At 32.1% G+C, this 24,103-nt stretch overlaps 2 protein-coding genes across 2 annotated transcripts; both read right to left on the reverse strand.

The window, feature by feature from the left end:
• Positions 1–325: 325 nt before the first annotated feature.
• On the reverse strand, positions 326–12,562 carry LOC139487595 (alpha-(1,3)-fucosyltransferase 10-like). Its single transcript, XM_071272493.1, has 6 exons — positions 12,476–12,562; positions 9,159–9,244; positions 6,264–6,820; positions 4,023–4,435; positions 2,681–2,861; positions 326–1,358 (listed from the first exon to the last, which is right to left on the reverse strand). Exons 1-6 carry the CDS (start codon positions 12,481–12,483, stop codon positions 834–836), a joined length of 1,770 nt encoding a protein of 589 aa, XP_071128594.1. The 5' UTR covers positions 12,484–12,562; the 3' UTR covers positions 326–833.
• A 2,046-nt stretch (positions 12,563–14,608) lies between these two features.
• LOC139489423 (alpha-(1,3)-fucosyltransferase 10-like) lies at positions 14,609–21,159 on the reverse strand. The gene is made up of 6 exons (XM_071275744.1): positions 21,058–21,159; positions 19,578–19,641; positions 18,650–18,771; positions 17,470–17,873; positions 15,744–15,918; positions 14,609–15,079 (listed from the first exon to the last, which is right to left on the reverse strand). The coding sequence occupies exons 1-6, from the start codon at positions 21,157–21,159 to the stop codon at positions 14,609–14,611; spliced, it is 1,338 nt and encodes a 445-aa protein (XP_071131845.1).
• Between the last annotated feature and the right edge of the window lie 2,944 nt (positions 21,160–24,103).

The following is a 24,103-nucleotide window of genomic DNA, read 5'->3' on the forward strand; positions in this document are numbered from 1 at the left end:
TTTCATTGTTGACATTCTTTTTCTTTAAATAACCAGTACACGTACAATGCATGCGTTGTCAATCTCTAGCTAGGGGTTAACTTGAAGTTCACATGAATACCGGTTAGAATGATGATGACGTTTTCACTTGCAAGTGAATCAGTCAAAAATTATGTTTAATCGCTTATTTCAACAAAATTAAAGGAAATTGATTGCTAAAAGCAAATTATTATTTCATTATTCCAATTTGATTAATGATTGATCTAAAAAAAAATCATACTTTTTTTTTTATATATATCGTAGCTAGTGCCCCTTTAACCCTGAATAATTAAGAATATGAAAGGAATTGTATTTTAAGCAGTTTTAATTAAATGAATTGATACAATGCGAACAAAATTAGTGAACGGAAACTGTGTGTATTTGATTTTTTGTCAAGAATTTCCTTTCAGTCAACAGTGTACCCTTTTCAACTTAAATCTTTACATCGATAAAATAGTTTTGAAACATGATGTAATAATTCGACAGAGTTGTATAGATTGCATTCGATCTTAATTCTGTTGACTTTTAAATTGTAAAAAGGATACAGCAAATCCCTTGAGGTCTCCATCTTTAAGTTACCATGAGAATACATGTATAAATCAAAGTTTCAGGGAAAAAATAATGATGTGTTTCTGTTCAAAGCAAATTGCACTAGTTTTCTAGTCAAATTAAGATATTTTTTGTAATTTCTTTATTTGCTTTCAATAAAGTATCATTAATTTGTTATGATCCGAGCTTATAGCACGCACTGGCTGCTTTTTCTGAGTTCCAGGTTAACAGTATTCCTCATTCCCATATGTTATGGTAAAGTTAGTTTACCCATCATCCATATATTCTTGACGAAACGATTTAGCCAGAGTAGCTATATCTTTTTCTGTAAAATTTAAGTTCTTATCGTAAAAATACCGGAAAGCTTTTGCTCTATACTTTCCTTCATACCAAAAATATGAAAACCTTGGGTCAATTACAGTATATTGACCTTTATCACTGAACCTCTTCGGTGGTGGACAGCCATAATGGTCAAGTTTGGCTATTTTTATCGGAAGTACTTTTCCTGATTTAATGGTATCGATATTTTTGTGCATCTCCTCACAAATGTAACACTCAAACCCAGAAAATAGCGAATAAAATGGTTTTGTCTGATCATGGTATTTCGACCATTCTCTTTTGTTTACTGAATCAATCAGGAAAGTATTTTTCAAACCTCCGGGTTCTTTATACTGTAAATATTCCTCGTATGCAGTATCGTTTCTATCTAAATATTTAATAAAGGCTGCAAGCTTTTCCACATCATCAAAATCATTTATGACAACTGCAGATTTCTTGTTTGGTAAATAATCCTATGAGATCAAAGAGGAAATTTTAAGAATTAAATGTCTGATATAAATAATATCAACATATCCAAATTATAAATAACATCAACATATCCAATTTATAAAGTAATTTTAGTAAGGCATCGTTTACTATTTTGATTATTTCAATTTTGAATTGTTTTGTAAACTCTTTTGAATATATATACATGTTACAAGCATACGTTTTCTAATTTCAGGCATCTTGTTAAATGACAAAATTATTAGGCAAATTATGAAATGTCTAAACTTGATAGGCATATTATAAAATGACAAGAATTATACTATTGATATTTTGTACAAAAGCCAGCAAATTGCCTTATAAAGATGATACATTTTACGATATATACAGAAATATCAAAGCATTTGAAAACATGAAAATATAAATAAATACCTTGAAAAATAATGAAAATAAAATCAGTATAATAAAGATTATTCTTCCAATACCTTGACGTAACTTTTATTATTATAGTAGTGGTTACAGTTGAAATATCTGTATAAGTAACACTTCGCTTTTTTATTGTCATAGATAATATCGTCGGTCATCTTTATATAAGTTTGAGATATTACATGACACCATTGTAAAGATATAAAATCAAGTTGACTTTTTTCACTTTTGTCTTAAACATTACCCTATAAAATAGGTACTCTTTATGTGCTTTTCCTAAATCAGCGGCCCGATTTGCGTTGGTTGTTTAGGTTTGTATATGTTACATGTATTTTGGTTTCTAGTTCACGTTAGAAGCTCAAATCGGGCAGTTAAGTTCCCTTTTAATTGCTTTTCATTTTGTTGTTATAAAGTATATATAGTTTTGGTTTTTGCTCATTGAAAAATAAAGTACAATGACTTGTAACTATTTACATACGTAACTATTTACATTCTTGATGGTTTTAAATTATTGTCTCGTTTAAAATTCTAGCAAATCCTTATACTTGTTTTAAATATAAACGCTATGCAACTACAGCAAATACTGTGCGACTTTTGATGTGTTCTTTTATATCAAGCCTTCAGCAATTTAATTTATTTAATAGTACACATGTATACAATACCGGAAAATCCCGTAATGCAATATTTTTAATTAGTTTGATTAGATAAGACTTATGCTTTGTAATAAATTTGATATATGAATTCGAAAAAGGATAGAAGATATTTCAATGAGAATCAATTACAAAAAGAATTTTCAGCTTCAAAGACTAATGCATTTATTGCATCATAATTGCACTAGGATATAGTTACATTTCCTACATACACGCATGCGTGTAAAATAGTCTTGTGAAGATTTTAAAACATCGTAAATACTATAATAACTCACTTTAATTTTCGGTGATCCAAATACTATAGGAACGGATCCTAAATGAAATGGTCTCCATAATTTTTCAGTTATATAATCATCACATACTGCGTTTTCCATTGCTAAAGTAAACTTGTATTTGGCTGCAAGTTCGTAGAATTCTTTGGAAGTCATTGGGGCCATGCTTTTACCGAATGTTAAACTGCAAGATAAAGTACTAGTTCAAATGAATGAATACAAAGAAGAATAACTGTAATAGAATGCAAATCAAGAACAACTGGCATTTCATTTCTTTTTTTTCCAATTTCTACGAGCGCATTACATTTGCACCACAAGGTTATTATTGATTTGCTCCAAAATTACAGATAGCATAACTGAAAATTGATATCTTCCACGTATTTTAAATTTTGTAGAGTTATCCATATACAAGTCAGGCCCGTAGCGAGGAATTTCCAAATTTCCAAGAGAGTATTTTGACTCACGAACACGACTTTAACCGTCACAATTCGAACAGAACGTTGACTTTAACAGTGCTTATTAGTCTTCAAGGAGGTGTTCGTCCGAACCCCCTGGCTACGGGATTGCAAGTTATATCAAACTATTTCTCATTACGTCCGGAAATCGACTTTGGTTAAGTTTACATTTGCAAAGTGACAACGGATGGACTGTCTGAGATGCACAAAGGAAATAAGTCCTTTTTTTATGAAAAAAAACATACAGATAAAACAGTTCATAAAAGAAAAGAAACAGTGTTTTACAGCTTCAATCAACATGGAATAACGCTGCAGGTAATGCCTTTCTAAGTTATCCTACATTAACCTTTTAGACGTGATATGGGGGAAAACGTGTAATGTTTGCGAACAAATTATATATAGGCTAGTTTGAATAGTTATTATATAATACTTATACAATAACCCGTTTTATGGGCGCAGATGAAGTCTTTTATTTAGGAGTGAAATAAATATGTTTTGTGGCGCAAATGAAATTTCAATTGGTGCAAAAGCCACCTGTTTTGTACACCAGATCTAGATTTCGACAATATATGTCTCTTCAGTGATGTTAGGGATCGAAACGGTATTTGGAAGGCCATATAATTTACCCTCAATTTCATACAGACTCTTGAATTTTAAGAGTCAATATAGGATATGTTTATATATATATGTTTAGGGACCAGCTGAAGGACGCCTCCAGGTGCGGGAATTTCTCGCTATATTGAAGACCTGTTGGTGACCTTCTGCTGTTGGCTGATCTATGGCCGGGTTGTTGTCTCTTTGACACATTCCCCATTTCCATTCTCAATTTTATTTTACAATATAAGAACAAGGAAATATATTCTGTTGAGAATACACGAAATTATACATACCTGTCTGGCAAAGCTTTATTATTGTTACATTTACCATACGAGTCTACTCGTATAAATTTCTGTAGTAACTCTACGTATACATCTCTGTTGGAAGGTACATTGCAGTCACTATGAATATAAAATATTGCCGCTAAATTTTCTTCTTTTTGATACCTGTTTTTATCTTGTGTTGACACAAGGTATTGTTTACTCTGTAGGTAGGACATGCTTGGTAGAAAATGAGTAGTGATTGGATAGTCAGATTCACGTTTGAAGGTAGCAGTGTAATTAAAAAGAGATAGTATCTCTTCGTGATTGAATAGAAAATCGGCATTTTTCGGAGATTCTTCGTGAATGACAGCCCACGTGACTTCCTTTCTTCGATGTTTTGGTAGATCCATGAAATAAAAATGTGTTCCATAATGAATGATTGCCTACGAAATAGAAACAAATACTCATGAAATACTTGTTGATAAAATTCACTGCTAAATCATGTCACTATTAACTAACATTCCATGTAGAACTAAAAATAGGATAGAAATAAATCGTTACATGTATCCCCACTTTGCCATCATTTAAGTCGGAGATTTGAAGAATGTTTATATGCAAAGTGTAATAGTGTATATCTCAAACATTAAGTTAAAACCTACTAAGATATATCTCCCTCAAACTGGGTTAATGGCATGGAATTGTGGAACCGTAAAAGGATCTGATTCATTGGAACATTAGACTTCTTCAGAAAACTAACAATCAACACAAAGCATTTGAGTGTACTAAAAGTGTAACTTGTTCTAAAAGGTATCAATCAAATCTTCCAAATCTGATACCAATACATCTTGTTAGCATTGTTCATTATAATAGTTATATTCCTACTTTTCATCGAAGGCAGTAACGTAATATTGAAATAGTCAACCCCTGTATTTCCAATGGAATTCCTTTCTTAAAGGATGTACTTGAGTGAAATGTGATAAATCTAGACTATAAGTCAGAAGTGAATTAGTGAAAGAACAAAAAAACAATATTGATAGGTTTGAGAAAAGGACGACTCGGACTTTATCGTATATTTGCATGGGTATTATTTGGATTTCTAATCGAAGGAAAAGAAATCTAAAATCGGCTTACACTTTAGTAAATGACCTTTTATGAGATTTTGAAGTCTTATATGAAACGGAAAATTATGTCATGGGGCAAAATATTTTACCTTTTATCGAACATTCGTCAAAAATTCCTAGCCCTCACCTAAGTACATCCTTAGAGAATATACCATCAAAAATTCCTAGCCCTCACCTAAGTACATCCTTAGAGAATATAGCCCTCACCTAAGTACATCCTTAGAGAATATAGCCCTCACCTAAGTACATCCTTAGAGAATATAGCCCTCACCTAAGTACATCCTTAGAGAATATAGCCCTCACCTAAGTACATCCTTAGAGAATATAGCCCTCACCTAAGTACATCCTTAGAGAATATAGCCCTCACCTAAGTACATTCTTAGAGAATATACCATCAAAAATTCCTAGCCCTCACCTAAGTACATCCTTAGAGAATATAGCAATATAAAGTTTTATCAATACAAATATTGGCTTCGGTTTGTTGCTTGTGTCTCATTACATCGGATTCTCTACTACTAAATAATTGCTTAGATGAGTTTTTTTAAGTTCAATTTCTCTTTGATATATGAAGAAGTTTCATCATAGTTGTTAAACCAGAATGATTGTGATAATATGGTATTAAGCAGAGTTGAGAATTTCTAAAAGACATACGAAGACCTGCCGGAAACATCAGTTAAAATTGAAAAAAGACAAAAAAATCACCAATATCCTGTACTAAAATAGCTCATAAAGAAGTAAACACTTATGACCGCCACATTTATGTAATGCGGGAATAAATAATCTGTGTTTAAGCACTTGAAGTTTGTCTTTCAAAACTAATTGCATGTAATAGAATAACTAAAAATACATTATAAAAGTACAAAATAATCAATACAGAAAAAACACTCACCTAAATAACTTTCGTGAATTGGTTCAACTGACATCAATCAGTGCAGGAAGTAATACTACAAATTGTACTCTTATCATTTTGGCTATCGAGATATCCTTTTAAAAAGATGTTTGTGATCTCATTAAAAGAGAGACAAAAGATAACAAAAGGGCAATCAAGTTCATAACTAAAGACTGAGCAACATGAACCCTTAACGAAACCGCGGACGCTCGATCTATGTTGCTCAGGAAGGGTTAACATATTATTTTTATTTTTTCTTACCATTGTATCTGGGTGATCAGTCCAATTTCGGTTTGATACCACGTGACATTTGACACCTTGTTTACAAGTAATGACGTCATCTTTTCCTGTGCCATGTGAATAAAAGTCCCACCACAATAATTTTGGTATAGCAGGAGTTTGTTTTCGTATATTTGACAGTTTTATATTATCACGTGTTGAATATGTTGCAACTTGATCCTGCTTTTCTATTCCCTGAACTTGTGTGTCTGTTGATAGTCCTGATTTTCTAAGTAAAGGATATTGATATGAATCTTCGTTAGAATTTGGATTATTTGTTGTGGAGGTAGGTTCTGAATCAAGTTGTTCGAACTCTTCCTTCCCTTTAAAGTCATCAACCGGCACAAATGGATGTCTTTCATTACTCCTCTCTAAAGTTTGCTCACTATTAGGACTCGATTCGTAACTCAAGGGTGTATTACTTTCAGCATGACTTTGCTTGGATAAGATTTCCAAATTTTCCCTATTAAGTTCCATATCTTTAGTTTGTCTTGTTGCACAGTCATCTTCATTCGTACAGACGTCTCTTAATGATTTCTCTACAAAAATGTTATAACTTTTTCTAGATCTCTTCGTATCATGTTCATGCATCATATATATATCATATTTATATAATATTAACCCAGACTGAGATTGGATGAATGAACAATTAAAACATTACAGTATGATGACTGTACAGAAAAGTATAAGATAATGGTAAAACATTTGTTTTCTTCCAACTAAATGGAGATACCCGTTTCACAGTCTTTCATTAAGGACACCTATTTTATGTCGTTGCATTTCAATACAGATAACTGAATAACAAAATGTGTTTTTTATGAATTTTTCTAGTAAAATTAGAGTCTTTAATCAAATTTCCTTACTTTCTTAATCAATGTTACGATACTTTTAATTAAATCAATGGATCCAAACGTATTCCTAATTAAAAGTATCGTAACATTGATTAATACAGTAAGACAATTTGATTAAAGACTTTAATGTTTTAAAGAAGATATTGTATGTTCACTAATGAAACAGCAAGCAAATGACACAGAACACGAGTTCTTAGGGTAAATAAAACGGCATTGACAATACAAAAATTCTAACATAATTTATAACAAATTCGAAACCGCACTGAGTTTAGAAAACTTGCCATCTGATTAAAATGATAATCCATATTGACTCGCGTGTTCGTATTTAATATAACGAAATCAGAGAACTATATTTTAATTAGATTGGAAAATTTGTGAATTAATAGGACCGTACCTATCGAAGATCTATCACAATTATCAATTCCTTAAAAGACAAAAACATTAGAATTTTACTTCTTTTTGTCTCTCAATCTTTAGTATTACTTATTTTTGGTCATGGATGGTGTTGTTTGTTTTATTGAGTTTTTTGTTGCTGATTTTGCATTTTTCTTATTTGTCTATTAGACAAGTACTTGGCAATGAGTCATGATAGGCAAATGAGGAATAATGGTTTCAAGACATTAATGAGCTGTCCAAGGCATGTATATATTAGAAATAGAACCCTCCGTCTTTCAAGCTCGTAATATTATCGTTTCTCCGATATAACGATATCCTTAATCTTCTTTTTAGAATGTATACAGTATGCAATTCTGTATTATATGTAAGCATGTACAAAATATAAATCATTATAAACTGAAGATTAAACAAAGTAATAAAATTGTTTCTTTCTTGTTTATTATAAGATGTTTTTGAAATAATCAACCACAACGTGTAAAGTTTAAAGTATATCTGGCGAAAAGGATTTAAAGATAAGAAAACAATGAGAATTTAAGGGTATACTTAGGTGAGGTTTTAGAATGTGTGTCAGATTTTCGGACTCCTTACTGTTTTTTCTAAAAGGAAAAATCTTTTGCCCAATAACACGCATTTATCTTTTCATATAAGACTTAATAGTTCACATAAGGTCATTACCAAAATTTAAGCAGATTCTAGATTTCTTTTCTTTTGATTTGAGACCAAAGTAATACCTATGCAAATAAAAGTCCGAGTCAGCCTTTTTCCCGATATATTTTTAAAATCAAATATCGAAAAAATGCTCTTCGGGCTTATAGTATTTTTTATTTCACCTAAAAACAATTTCTACTTTATTATTTTAATATATATTAAATTTGCTACTTAAGGTGGTATTGGAGTCTAAAATAAAAATGATAGAATTTGTTTATACTTTGCCAAAATGTAGTATCTATTGATACATGTTCAAAAATATTATAAAAATGATAGGTCACCGCGCATTTTCTCAAGCTACAGGTTGTGACAAAATGACAGATTTTGTATGGATTATACAGGAAAAAACACAATTTTGTAAATAGAAACTAAACAAAATGATAGAATTGTAAAATAAATTAGGAAAACATAGCTTTCAGACAATGCTTTGAGAATAGCAAAAGAAAAGATAGGGTCACCGTACGTTTTTTCCGGCTAAAAGACAAAATAGAAAAATTCCATGTAGAGTCCTTCAGAAAATGCACTTTTTAAGAGTTATCTCCCCTTAAAATGCCAATTTGAAAATATTTAAAAACAACCAAAAATAATCAACACTTGTAACAATATTAATATTTATAAGTTATGTTCTTATAAATTGTTTCTTTTAAATGAAAATTCACATTAAATATCTGCATTCCCGCATCAAATTTTGCTAACTTGATAGAAAATACGGACCTTAGATTCTCTGTTTTTTACAATCCAAGATGGCGAAGACACCCATACCACCTTAACTAAGAAACATTACTTATTAAATATGTTTAAAACTCAAGATTTGCAAAAGGTAAGTAATTAAAATGCGTATTTTAGATGAATATCCGTGACTGAGGTACTTCCTTCGACATCTTACATAAAAGTTATTGGTACAGGAAAATCTTAAACTTACCAGTTAAAAATATTTCATAACAATATGAACCAACTACTAAAACTATTGTTGTAATCACTGAATATAGAATTAATCTTCGCCACTTCCTACAAATATAAGTACATTGCAATCATATATAAAAAAAAAACATATAAAAAAGGATATGTGGTATGACTGCCAATGAGATAACTTTCCGTCAAAGTTAAAATGAAGTGGATGTAAGCAATTACAGACAACTATATGTGCATTCAAGACTCGGACTTCTATTGAACTGAATTTTACTGTGCATATTGCTGTGTGTTTGTTTCATCTACATTGGTTAGAGGCATAAGGGGGAGGGGTTAAGATCTAAAAAAAAACTGTTTCACTTCTGCCTGTCCCAAGTCAGTAGCATCTGGCCTTTGTTAGTTTTGTGTGCTTTTTAATTTTAGTTCATTTATATATTTCGGAGTTTAGAATGACGTCCATTATAACTGAAATAGTACATATTTGTGTTTAGGGGCCTACTGAAGCACGCCTCCTGGAGCGGGATTTTTTCCGCTACATTGAAGACCCATTAGTGACATTTGATTGTTTTCTGCTCTTTGGTCGGGTTGTTGTCTCGTTGACACATTCCCCATTTTCATTCTCAATCTTAATAATAAGAAAAGTAACGGCCTAATTTATAACAAAACAATTTACGAAAAACAAATATGACAGACAACCATTGAACTAACAGGCTCCTGACATGGGTCAAGCACTTAAAGAATGTGGCGGTGTTAAATATGTTTGTAAACGATCAACCCTCCCCTGGGACAATGGTGTTACAGTACAACATTAAAAATCAGTTGAAAAGGCTTAACTTATTAGATCGATACAAGGCAGAAAAACATCTAACAAACACACAGTCCGGACGTGGCTGGGTATTTATACATCCCTAAAAACAAAAACACGAGGTACATATATGTGAGTACTCGCAGTTATCGACAGCTACATGTAGTTCAAGCCAATAACAACTAAATAAATTATCTAAGACCTAAAAATCAACAACATCCAAAGGATTTAGTATAGAGATGACTTTAACAGTCAAAGAAAAACATATTCAAAGATCTAAACACAGTGTTGAATTGGTAACCTACTAGTATCAAATAAGTTTTTTTTTAACGGATTCTCAATTTTACCCTGGTATGTTCATTTAGAAAAAGTGTTTTGATTTCGAAAGTTAAATTCTTTTTACAGAAATCAATAATTTCCTAAAGCAGTGAAGCCTACCTTTTTATTTCAGATCATTTGCCTTATGCAGTATGTTTAGCAAAGTAAGTCTATCGAGTTAAAAAAGAAAATATCTGGAATAACACATGAAAAAGAGTTCGGTAGAATAGAAAAGACATTTGGCAATTCAATAGGCCTTGCATATTAGTTATTTAACGGTTAAAAGATTTAACGCCCTATTTTCGACTACAGGTGTTGCTGCGTATTAAAACACTGTTCTTTTTATAAATATATATAATCAATAATTACGTTCTCAAAACAAATACAAGTACAATTTAAAAAAATCATTCAACATTTTTTTATTGCATTATATTGGAAACTCGATATATCTATTGCGTTTGCATGACTTGAAAAGAGACTGATCCCACCCACCTTAATTCGTCACAGCTTAAACACGTTTAATCTATGTTGTTTATTAGTTGACTATCCAATGTACGTCATTAATCTTACTTTTATTGGTGTGTTGATTTAAAAACTCTAATTCATATATCTTTTCATTCGAGAAGTGTATTCAAGATTATTTAAATTTTCAAAAGATCAGCCCAAGTTTTGGTTGGGTTCTTGTTACTCAGACTTTAGTTTACTATGTTGTGGTTTGTGGTCTTTTGTTTGTCTTTTTGTCTGTTTGTCTGTTGGTCTATTTCTTGTTTTTAACCATTACGCTGTAAGTTTATTTTGACCTAATGATAACTCTTTTTTTTCTGTAAAGTCTTCAAAACATACGGGAGGGTTGAATGCTCATAATCCCTACCACATTCTTTATGTGACTGTCCCAAGTCAACCAGAGGCGGATTTAGAGGGGGCCAGGGGGGGCCGGCCCCCCCTTTTTAGGAAAAAAATTGGTTGCTTATATAGGGAATCACTGAAGCGTGACTCGAGCGGGCCCCCTCTTAGGTCAGTCAGTGGGCCCCCACTTATGAAATTTTCTGGATCCGCCACTGTCAACAGCCTGTTGTTGAGCAGTTGTCGTTGGTTCACGCCTGTCATATTTGTTTTACCAAATTGTTTTGTAAAAATAAAATTGTTTTGTATTTTTTTATGTCGGGTCCTTTTATAAGCAACTATATAGTATGGGTCATTTTCGTTGTTGAAGGCCATACGGTTGCACATAATTGCTTATATCCACTTTATCTGCACTGTGGTGGATATTTGTCTCATTGACAATCATGAAAATAAAGGTTGAGTATATTACAGACGCAAACGTGATGCTTAAAAAAACAATTGATGAATGAGTCAGTAAAGACTCTTCTTCTCATGGCTTTATCTTATGAAAATAATAATTGTAAAAAAACTACCCCGATTTTGTTTTTTGTCCATGGATTTGTGAGTTTTGAACAGCGGTATACTACTGTTGCCTTTAGTTAGCTATTATTCATGTGTTTCTTTGTCTAATATGTTCTCCTATTTATTTGTATTGTAGTCCTGTAATATTATGTTGTCATTTTAATGTTATATTTAACATTGCCATTAAAGTGCGAGGTTTGGCATGCCACAAAACCAGGTCACAGTCAACCCGCCAATTTTTCCTTTAAAAATGTCCTGTACCAAGTCAGGAATCTGGCCATTGTTATATTATAGTTCGTTTCTGTGTGTGTTACATTTTAACGTTGCGTCGTTTGTTTTCTCTTATTTTTGAGTGTAAATTCACATTGCGATAAGACGTGTCACGGTACTTGTCTATCCCAAATTCATGTATTTGGTTTTGATGTTATATTTGTTATTCTCGTGGGATTTTGTCTGATGCTTGGTCTGTTTCTGTGTGTGTTACATTGTAGTGTTGTGTCGTTGTTCTCCTCTTATATTTAATGCGTTTCCCTCAGTTTTAGTTTGTTACCCCGATTTTGTTTTTTGTCCATGGATTTATGAGTTTGAACAACGGTATACTACTGTTGCCTTTATCTATCTATATATCGTTTGAATATTTTCAAAATCTGCATAAGTTTATGCCTGTTATTTTTTTAGGATAATACATGAGTAGCAAACAGACTTCAAATGATAAGTATTTTGATAAAATGACATTTTCTGATGAAACGCAAACATAAAAATTGTGAAATATTCATTATTAATAAAAGAAAATCTCTCTTTACCTGTGCATTTTATATCATCAGCTGTTGATACCTTATCATAGGTAATAATATGTATATAGCAAGTTCACCATCAATACAATAATTTATCGATACGGATTACTTTGGTCAATAGTATCTTACAGTAAAGACTGCAAATGGATTTTTAAGATGTGCAAAATAAACATTGATGACTGACTGCACACGTGGTTGAATACGGATTCGGACGATCAAATTATTGTCTATACATTGGCATGCACTATACTCCGATGTTGGTAGAAATTTTTGTATTGGGTGAACTGTAAACTGATGTTTGTAGATCGGTTTAATGACTAGAGGTTTTTTTACTAGATTAGTGAAACATATTGTATCGTTCAAAAGGACAAATGGATCAGATCTGACAAAAATATAACAAATATATAGTAAATGCACTGCCTAGGTACAGAATCTACGGGTCACTTTCACTAGTTATGGATTTGACTTTCTCGATTTGCTTTTGTATACATGTACATGTGTCTGCACTAAGCATCCAAAGGATTATTCAGTCTTCGTGTCTGGCAGGAAATGTTTTGGTATCCATTTTTGAGAAACCAATCTCCTCTTAAAGTGGAATGATGCTTTTAGTATTATTCGTTTATAGGTTCTGATATTTTCTATAAGAGGACGACCCTGCTATTGCAAACGTTATGAAGAATACATGTAGCTCACACCCTTAGTCAAAAAGACATATTATTGGAATTCCTATGCTATTGTTATATTAATAAAAGTTCAAATTACCAACAATTAACGTGATAATAACAATTTCCACCACATATTAAATAAAAATCCAGAATGCTTTATCCACAGACATAAATAAAACACAATTTATATATCCGTCGTCTGTACCGTGGCTTTATCGAATTCTAAACAAACCTGACTTTAGGTCTTATTTTAGAAATACTGTATAACTTATACATTATGTGCCCAATAATTCTATATCTAATACATTGTACAATAAATCTTACATAATAAACTAGAAACAAACAAAAGACAAACTTTTAAGCACATGAAAGGATAAAATCTAATAGTTAAAGTATATATAAAATAACTTGGACTTAACAAAATCATTATTAGCAAGTATTTATATAACATTACTATAGTTAAACCTTTAAGGCTCGAAGACAAAAAAAAAAAGAATTAAATACTATAAATTATAAACGAGGAAAAGAAAACAGGATTATGGCTTAGAAAACGTATCAGTAGTTATCTTTGGCACAGATTGTATCAAAATACTAAGACATAACAGTGTCCTTCCCTCGTTTCCATTCTCTGCTTTATTCAATGTGACAATGTGATAGCAACCTAACAACAAAAGTCAACATTCAAGAAAAGGCACATTCCTATTGTATGTCAAGGTCAAGCTCCAAATCAACAATAGTCTTAAAATTTATGTGTAAAATGAACAGAGACTATTAAAGATCTTTAGATTGGATCAGTTAAGTTAGTCAATGAAATTCAAAGTGATTGACCTTAATATTACTGTAAGAATATGGATTTGCAGATTATTGCATATATCCCCCTCAATGAAAATAACATAAAATGATGTCATACGATAAAGTTTACACTGTATATTGTCCAGATGTTACTAAGATAAAGATTGAGGTATTTTTATGTTTGACATAAAAAATCAATCATGTAGTAAATGAATATTGAATAGTATGATTAAGCCTTTTGATAAAAGTTAATTAAACCACGGTTTGGAAGGGGATTTTCGCCAGTGGGAGGTGGGTGTTTCATGAATAGATGTGAAAGTGACCACTTGTTAAAAATTTATACAGAAGTATATATTAATAGCAAATGTAGCGACTCCAAGGTCAATTAAAAAAGATGTAGGTACTTAAAATCTGACGAAATGAAACATTAGACTTTACCAACCAATAAAATTAAAACAATTGTCATATTGTCAGAATTTCTTTATTACTTGGTACAGTCATTCCCTGGGAAAATGGTGTATAAAACCTGTTTTATTTTGTGTTAAGAGTTGTCAGATAAAAGAAAAAGAAAACATAAACATAAAAATAATACTTTACTTTCCAAAGGGCATATGCCACAATATTTTTCTGTATATAAATATGAGACCGGATACACTTATTTATAAATGTTATAGTCTTACTTTAACTAGACGTTGCTATAAATTCTAGATAAGTATTCATTTGAAGTTACTTTTCGATTAAGCTTGGCAAAATGGGATACAGCCTTAGCCTCAAAGACAGACTGATAATATAAATGTCTATATATGCTTTCAAAAGGTTTCGGTTTAACTTTGGGATCAAAGTTCAAAGGACCAGGACACCCATAATGACTATGATTTGATCTGTATCTAAAAATAGGAAGTCCTGATGTCTTTCTCCTTTTGTTTTCATGTAAAATTTTACAAATATTACACTGGAAACGCAAATGGGGATCTATGAAATTTCGTTTTTGAAGAGCATTCTTTAAATATGTATTGGTGACACCTGTCTTCTTCCATGCTGTATATTCGTTATACATGTCATCATTATTGTTCAAGAGCTTTATAAAACCAGCTAGTTTTTTAGGTGAGCTTATATCCATTATTATTATAGCTGAATGGTTTGACGGAAGAAAGTCCTGAAAATAGAATTAACCCATTTGTATTTTTAGCATTTTAAAATTTTATTGTAGAGAAGTTATAAATCAGAAGTTTTGTTTTGATTTAGAAACAGAAGGAACCTATACTATATGAGTGCAAATGAATTGCTGTTGAATTCATCATAACAAGCTCACTTTTCCAGAATTATTTTGTTATATCCTGTTTGTAAGCGCTTAAGACGGAAAGAATTAATAACGAGTTGTTTTCATTTTTTAACACATATACCAGCAGGATAAGTTTTAAAAATATGTCAAAAGTAAGTTGTTCATGTAGTTACGGCTTAGTGCAGTCTATTACTATCTGATTATTATACGAGAACATATTGATAGGAATGGAATGTGAAGAAAGGAATAACTGTACAATGTTACTTTAGTTGCCCCCGTTAATTGGGGGTATGTCAGCTGCAAACAACCATCAAATCCAAAACTGAATCTTCATAAGGGTATTTTTTCGCGTTAATTACATACAGTATAATATAAATGTAAAATGTTTTGAATTTGACTACTGCACCAGGTGACGCTACAAAAGATGCGAATGACATTGCAGAACTTTGCATTTGCACCAAAAAGCATTACATTTTGCCACACAATTCATAGATCAATTGCGCCTATGTGTACTTTTAAACACATGATCTTTTCATACCTGTACTTTAGGAGAACCTAAAACAATAGGAACTGAACCGAGGTGTAACGGTCTCCATAACTTCTCTGTAATGTAGTCATCACATATAGAATTCTCCATTGCAAGGGTGAACTTGTATTTAGCCATTAGCTTGTAGAACTTTGTATCAAACATTCCAGGCAGGGGATCTATTAGACTAAAAATGTTCATGAAATAATTTTTTCATATAGTTTCTAACAAAATAATTTCATGTATGATTTTTGATTTTTCTTGACAAGAAGTTAAGGAAGGGTATATGATTAATGTGATCTTATAGTCATAGATTGAATTTAATTTTTCACATTTAGACAGTACTTGAGACATATGCAGTTATTTGTTGATTATATCCGAAAATGCTTCTGAAATTATTCATGTTATATTTTGTTTCATGTATCTATTTATTATAAAATGATTTATCAAGCACATTCAATTCCCAGCAACTATACACAGATCAGCTTGGGAACTCGAAACCGAAACCCCAAACAGTTCGTCAAGCTGTTAAAGATGGAAACTTAAATCCACTGTTAGATGTATTATGTTAGTCACATAATTTAGGTCATTTGAGAAAATGGAGAAACAATTATAGAAAACAACCTACTGCAAAGTCACAGACCCAAATTGCACCGAGAACCTACATTGCATTCATTATACAAAACAAAAAGCTGAGAAATATTGCAGGTTTTCTTATAGACTAATTAATAAACAATTCATACTTTTACGATTTGCAATTAGTAACGGTATGTCATTCAATGATAGCTAAAAGTACATAAATTTACACCTAAAATATCTGAATAAATATCCACAGATAAAGTCTGCAGTGATACAAATTTATCGGAAAGAATCATGCGACATCTACTAAAACTCTTCTTTGCTGATTTTAGATAATAATTAAAAAGATGTTGCAGACATTCATTTTCGTTCAAGATGCATTTTCGTTTAAGATGCATAACACGCTTAAGTATGAACTATAATTGTCAATTTTTTCAACAAATTGGAAGACTAGATAACAAAACATCTGAATTATACTAAGCGCACATTTTTGTTTAGGGCCAGCTTAAGACCGCGTCCGCCGGGTTGCGCGATTTTCTCGCTGTGTTAAAGACCCATTCGTGACCTTCGGCTGTTTTCTGCTTTTTGGTCGGGTTGTTGTCTCTTTGACATATTCCCCATTTTCATTCTCAATTTTATTATTTATTCGATTGCTACAGACGTGTTGTTAATAGATATAAGAAGATGTGGTATGAGTGCCAACGAGACAACTGTCCATCTAAGTCACATTTTGTAAAAAAGTAAACCATTTAGGCTATGGTACGGGCTTCAACATGGAGCCTTTGTTCACACCAAACAGCAAGCTATAAAATCCCCCAAAATGACAATTCGGACAGGAAAACTAACGGTCTAGTCTATAAAAGAAACGATTATATGTACTTCTCAGTTCAGTCTCTTGGGTGGTTAGAGGTCGATACAACGCCATTTTCTATGTTGTAGTATTGATTCAAAATTTAATTTACAGATGTATATTGTAAATAAGATACATCTACAAAATAAAAGTTTTGTGTTTTTTTCCTTTTTCAAAGAATAAGACAACTTTTTTGCTTTTAAATGCATGACCGAAACACAGTTTTTACACTGGCAATATTTCCCTCTTTTTTTAACATAAATATAAGCATGAAAATAATAGATGATGTGTCTATTTTAACTATCATACCTTTTAGGTAAGTCCTTGTTATGCAGACATTTTCCGTAGGAGTCAACTTTAATATACTTCATCAACTCTTTGACAAAATCATCCCTTCCAGATGGCGGATTACAGTCACTGTGCACATATACTACTGGAGATAGTTCTGCTAAGTATTTGTTTTTCTTGGGCGTTGGTACAAAATATTTACTACTCTCTAACCATTCTATACTTTTTACATCACGGAGCAGTATTGGGAAAGTTGAGTCTCTCTTAAATGTGCTGGTAATGTTGAACAGGTCCATGACTTCAGAATGGGAAAGTAAGTAGTTATTCTTCGGGGATTCTTCTTGAAATAGACCCCATAAATCATCTGGTTGACGGGGTAGTGGAAGGTCGTTCGGCTTAAGAAATGTGCCATCAAACAAGAAAGCCTGGAATAAAGTATTTAGCAAAAAGAATTATTATAATTTTCTTTGTTGTATCTATTCTGGTATCATTTTTACAGGCTTTAAATCTAACTGAAGAACTTTCCCAGTTAATTCAGTGTACACCAAAACGAATATGAAACTACGTTATTAATAATATTCAGTTTTTTCATTTAAATATCCGATCAAATACCGAGAGATCGGCATCCGGCCAAATGTCATGGTGGTAAATATTGTTGTACTGTGTTTTAGTGTTGTTAAGGAAGTTTAACTGAGTTTATAAAGTTGCTGATGTCGTATGGTGAGAAATTTTCCGTGAACGATTCAGTTGTTTTTAGTTGAGCATAAACTGTTGATCTTTTCGGTGCACCTTAATTCACACCCGGTTTATTGTGGCTTTGGTGGTATGGCTTCTTTATTAGTGTTTTGCTTTTTTTATTTATAGTTCGTCATTATAGCATCAATTTAGTTCCTTTTTTCTTCATAGTTTTTCCAACAGTAAATTTTAGCGCGATATAGGTGAAAGACGTATCACAAATTTTCCTCAAACTGATCTTTTGTTATGCATGTAGATAACTTCTTGATGCAAAATGCGGGGGGTGTACTCCACCTAAGTTCGAACTTGATCTGTGTTTTATAGAATTAAGTATTGTATGTAACCATAACATTTGGTTGAAGCAAACTAGAGTTTAGAGAGCGTTAACCTATTTTGGGACGGACGGAAATGGACGAAACTAAATGCCTCCTCCGCTGCGGCGAGGGCATACACATACTTTTCATACCTTATTTCTTTGGTTGTCTTGGTATTCTTTTTTATTTGTTACGAAGCATTTAACATCTTCACAGCTTGCATAAAAACTTGTACTGTGATTTGAAAAGAAACTCCACCATATAATTATAGGTTCTGCAAAAGTATAATTATTATCAAAGCACATACTAATGGGTTGATTTTTTTATTCAAAATAAAATAAATGTTTCCAAGTACGGTTCGAAATAGATGTAGATAGCTGAACACATTCCTTCAGAAAATCTATCTAGAAAATCCAAAATGGCGTCAGATAGGTTATCAAGAATTATGAAAAAAATCGGTGTTATGTTTATAATGAAGTAAACAAGTATGTGACGTCTTTTTTTTTTAAATACAAATGAAAGAGGGGCTAAAAATACCAGAGGGACAGTCAAACTCATGGATCGAAAATAAACTGACAATGCCATGGCTAAATAATAAAAAGACAAACAGAAAAATAATAGTGCAAAAGACACAACATAGAAAACTAAAGACTAAGCAACACGAACTCCACAAAAATCTGGAGATGATCTCAGGTGCTCCGGAAGGGTAAGCAAATCCTACTCCACACGTATCAACCATAACCCTATAGACCCTAGATCAGACCTCTCAGGATTACATTGGTGTCTCTTTTTATTCGAGTGTGGTCATTCAATATTCGGTATTAACATTCATATGACATTTTCTATATAAATAAACTCATCATAGATACCAGGATTAAAATTTTATTACGCCAGACGCGTGTTTTGTCTACAAAAGACTCATCAGTGACGCTCGAATCAAAAAAGGTTAAGACCAAATAAAGTACGAATTTGAAGAGCATTGAGGATCAAAAATTCCTAAAAGTTAAGCACATTTGTATATTCAATTGACATTTATAATACGATATGTAATATAGCACAATTTCTGTCGGTCAAACATACCTTCCCCTTTTGGATTTAACTGTTCTTCAACGTGAAAACCAAGTTTCAGCTTTAATTCTGGAGGCTGCAAAACATTTGATTATTTATGTTTGATACAACCAGACATGGGCACACTACAGAACACTGCCAACCACCGCCAAATGTGAAAAATCTTCGTTAGTGCCCTACACGCTAATGGCGTACAAGGGCAGTAATTAAGTAAGTTATATAGAAATACAGAAATACAGGGCTGTGGCACACTTTTCAATTATGGACAAATAAATGGTCCAAAAAGACAAAGATGTGTACAATTACAGGCCAGCGTTTTGTCTCTGATAAGGAGAAACAGGTTTTTTTACAACTAAAAGAGTTTTGCTTGATTTAACAAAAAAATATGCTACCCCTACAATGTATTGTAATAATTTTCTAGTCCTACGGAGGTTTCCAACTTATCAAATTGGTTTTGTTATTCGTTGAAATATAGTTCGCAAAGTAACAGTAACTCACACATAACTTGAATTTCCTGAGTTTTATGAAAAGTTTTTGTTTTATATTTTGTAAAGGACTTAAATTACAAATGGTAGATATAACAAAAAGGGAATAACAAGAACGATAAACCTATCAAAATTTGTCAAAAAGTAACATTACAATCATCTTGAATTTTCGGAATGCGTAGTAATACTCACCAAAACAGAAACGTACAAATAACCCATAAAAATTGAAATCAATAATAACAAAAAAATTACGATACGAAATATTCTTCCCATTTATAGTAATTTTGTAAAAGTAAACTAACGCATATGCATTGTTAATTTTAAACACTTCAGAAAATCAATGATTTGAATCCAAAATAAACAAACCGCTGTAATCTGATAACATGTTGAATGTTTTATGCTAAAGACGCACATTGTATAAAAACTGTAATGAATACTTTTTACTTTTTAAGTACATTTAATTTCAATTTTAGAATAGAGAGAAGATTTCAAACAAAACAGAAAATATATTTGGAAGGGAACAACTGGGTAGCAGATTGCTCAAAGTCATCAATGCATTATTCCAGCATTGTTATATACATGTATACAGCAACAAATCCGCATACCTCCCTTAATTTTATCTTTAGAAGTAGATATGTAACTTTGTATGTTTATTAGTGGGGCAGATTTTTCTCCCCATCTTTGCTATTCTCTGTAATTTATTCAATTAATGTGTTTTTTGTTGATGTAACTTCGTATTAATCATTTATTATAATTTCTTTTTAAATCTGAACTTTAATGTCAAATGTTTTAATTGCAAAATGTATTTTTTCGCGTTTTATGATTTTGAATAAATGAAATTTGTTCGTCAATTTAGTTTTCATATCATGTAGAAAAAGACGGGCGAAAGATACCAGGTAAACAGTCAAACTCATCAATCGAAAATAAACTTCAACAACGCCATGGTTTCAAATGAAAAAGACAAACAGAGAAATAATAGTACACAAAAAACAACATAGAAAACTTACGACTGAGCAACAATAACCCCAGCAAAAACTGGGGGTGATCTCAGGTGCGCCTAAAGGGTAAGTAGATCCTGCTCCACACGTGGCACCCGTCGTGTTGCTCATGTTATTACAAACACGGTAAATAGTCTCATTCGGTAGGTCACATTTATGAAAAGGAAGGGAATTATAGTTACGACGTAAGAAACATATCCGATATCATCTGTGGAACGGTTATTCCACAACGGTCAACCAACTCGTCTGTAAAATTACGAAGGGATAATTTCAACTTCACCATTTGGAACTCTTGGTTTAATAGCTTCCTTGTGAGCAGTAACCCTCTATCAAGGAAATCATGACAGGAAATACAAGCGCGGGAATATCGGATCAATTAGGAGGTATATACTCTGTATGCAGGCGCTGCTCGAATGTTGCTACATAGAAATGGAAAGTTCACAATTGGGAAGCTGAAATCATCTCGTTTGTTGTAAAGTTTGGTTTTCAACCGACCCTCAAATCAAGCTCAGATTCTGACCTGTATATAAATAGTAAGTTTATGGTATCTAACTGTCTGTCTTGAATACACGTATCCAGCAACTTGAAAATGGTACTCTTACACCTACATGTATCATCCAAAAATAAAGGCATTTAATATAAAAAAAAAAGAACTAAAAAAAAACACTAACAACTTATTGAGGCATTACCACTACTCCGTTATCATGAATTTAGAAAACACACTGTATAAATCATAGCATATTCGAATATAACAAACCCGTTTGGCGTGGATTTTCTGAAAACACTGCTCCTATTATATCATCCCTAATAATGGATGAATTCAAAACAGACATTAAGGATTTAAAAAAAAATAGAATGTGGTATGCTAGACGGAAAATCTGCTTTTGAAGTATTTTGAGATACAAATCTAAGTATAAGAAGACTCTATCATTTAGGTATTTCTGTATAATGCATTTGAATGATCGATAACATGTACCGTGAAGCTGCTTCTTAGGTTAAATTCAAAGGAATAAGAATACGAATTTTATTAGTCTAAAATCCAAATAATAGGATTGGTACTAAATAAACAAAAAACAAACAAACATACATACATACAAATAAACATATAAATAACAAAACGATAGACAGAAAACAAGACAAACATACAGTAAGGATATTAGACGCATTCAATATTGAGCAAGGTGTAAGAAAATGAGAAAATTTAAGAGCTGAATTTTATTAGTTTATATTAACCATCTTTTTAACAACTTCGTAGACTCAACACGTGTCGGAGGGTTCGGTTTGATAAGTTGCTATGCCACCACTTGCGAAGACGACATAGCAATTATTGGAAATAACCCAATTTAGAAGTACAAATAAATATGGCATATGACTTCAAGTTACATTCAATGCCCATCTTTTTTTTATGCAGACGACATTAGATAAATATCACAACACACGATTGAGGTGTATTCGTATGAAGCTTTCAAAACAAAATTCTGCCAACTGCAATATAAAATTGAGAATGGAAATGGGGAATGTGCCAAAGAGACAACAACCCGACCATAGAAAAAACAACAGCAGAAGGTCACCAACAGGTCTTCAATGTAGCGAGAAATTCCCGCACCCGGAGGCGTCCTTAAACTGGCCCCTAAACAAATATATACTAGTTCAGTGATAATATGGCTGTCACTATCATTCTAAATTCTGATCAATACAAGATTTTAGCTATCATCAAGGATTGAATATATCACAAAATTTTCAGACTTATTGGTATTCACAAAGCAAAAAATGGAAAAGACAGAGCTATAATATTTTATAGGTAATGTCATTATGTGCAAACTATATGTTTTCATGAAGTGTTTTGTAAACTGGTCACTTTTTCATATTCTTTTTACCATGATGTTTTATGTCTGTTTACTGTATTTGCCTCCTCGACATATCACTCCCTTGAATTAAAATACATATAAGCGACTACAACCAAAATATATATCTTTTGTTTAACTTTTCAAATTTAAATACAATATGTTCGTATCCAACAGGGTTATGAGGAGGAAAGATTAGAAATGCCACTCCGTATATTTTACGGAAAACATCACGTATTGGTTGATCCGTACAATGTGTCTATGGAAGTATTGTGTTTGTCCAAATTATTATGACGTCGTCACATCATTTATTTTAAATAGCCTTTAACATTCCCCATTTCCATTCTCAATTTTATTACAATAACATCATATAATTGATTGGACTATAAGTGTGAAAATAATTGTATGAATTTCAAGATTACATATTTGTTACAAAATTACGTCACTGTTTGAGATGTCCTGTGCTGTTTGTCTTTAATGAAAGATGTTCGTTGTTATTGTGCAGTTTACATGTTGTAACGACTATTGTATTATTTAATTGTGCATTTCACTGTGATGAGCCTTCTTGTGTTTGTTTTGTGCTGTAATTATCTCACGTGGTGATGTCATTTTGAAATTGCCATATAAGCGGGTGGTTTGGCTAGCCATAAACCAAGGTTCAACCCATCATTTTATTATTATACCAAGTCAGGAATATGGCAGTTGATATCAAATAGTTCGTTCCTTGGTTTTCCTATTATAGTTAATGTGATAAGCTATATACGAATTTTTAACACCTGTATACTACTGTTGCCTTCATTTGTCGTACCATTATATTTTCAATTTTTCATAATTTTTAATGTCAAATGGCGGTGAAATCGAAATATTTGAAAAAAAGCAGTAGACAAAAGAAATGACCAAACGTCAACGATTTATATCATAATTATGTGTTTCAATTAATACAATAAGAGTTATTTAGAACATTGCTTTTTAAAAATGAGAGGAGAAAGATACCAGAGGGACAGTCAAACTCATAGATCGAAAATAATCTGACAACGCCATGGCTAAAAGAGAAAAAGACTGTAAACAGACAAATATTAGAACACAACATAGAACACTCAAGACTAAGCAATATGAACCCCACCGAAACTGGGGTGATCTCATGTGCTCCGGGGGGTAAGCAGATACAACTCCACATGTGACATTCGTCGTGTCGCTCATGTTATTACAAA

Source organism: Mytilus edulis, chromosome 9, assembly GCF_963676685.1.
Source record: "Mytilus edulis chromosome 9, xbMytEdul2.2, whole genome shotgun sequence".
In the NCBI taxonomy this organism is placed as follows: Eukaryota; Metazoa; Mollusca; class Bivalvia; order Mytilida; family Mytilidae; genus Mytilus; species Mytilus edulis.

What these genes read in the sequence shown, in the direction of transcription:
- LOC139487595 (XM_071272493.1), bottom strand. An exon ending in AATAAAGCTTTGCCAGACAG is followed by an intron (nt 2,862 to 4,022) that starts GTATGTATAATT and finishes TTTATCTTGCAG; the next exon opens with TTTAACATTCGGTAAAAGCA. An exon ending in TTGGATCACCGAAAATTAAA is followed by an intron (nt 1,359 to 2,680) that starts GTGAGTTATTAT and finishes TTGATCTCATAG; the next exon opens with GATTATTTACCAAACAAGAA.
- LOC139489423 (XM_071275744.1), bottom strand. Translation starts at nt 21,159, where the DNA reads ATGAGCAACACGACGGGTGCCACGTGTGGAGCAGGATCTACTTACCCT. An exon ending in AAGACAACCAAAGAAATAAG is followed by an intron (nt 17,874 to 18,649) that starts GTATGAAAAGTA and finishes ACTTTATTCCAG; the next exon opens with GCTTTCTTGTTTGATGGCAC. An exon ending in TAGGTTCTCCTAAAGTACAG is followed by an intron (nt 15,080 to 15,743) that starts GTATGAAAAGAT and finishes TTCTATTTTCAG; the next exon opens with GACTTTCTTCCGTCAAACCA.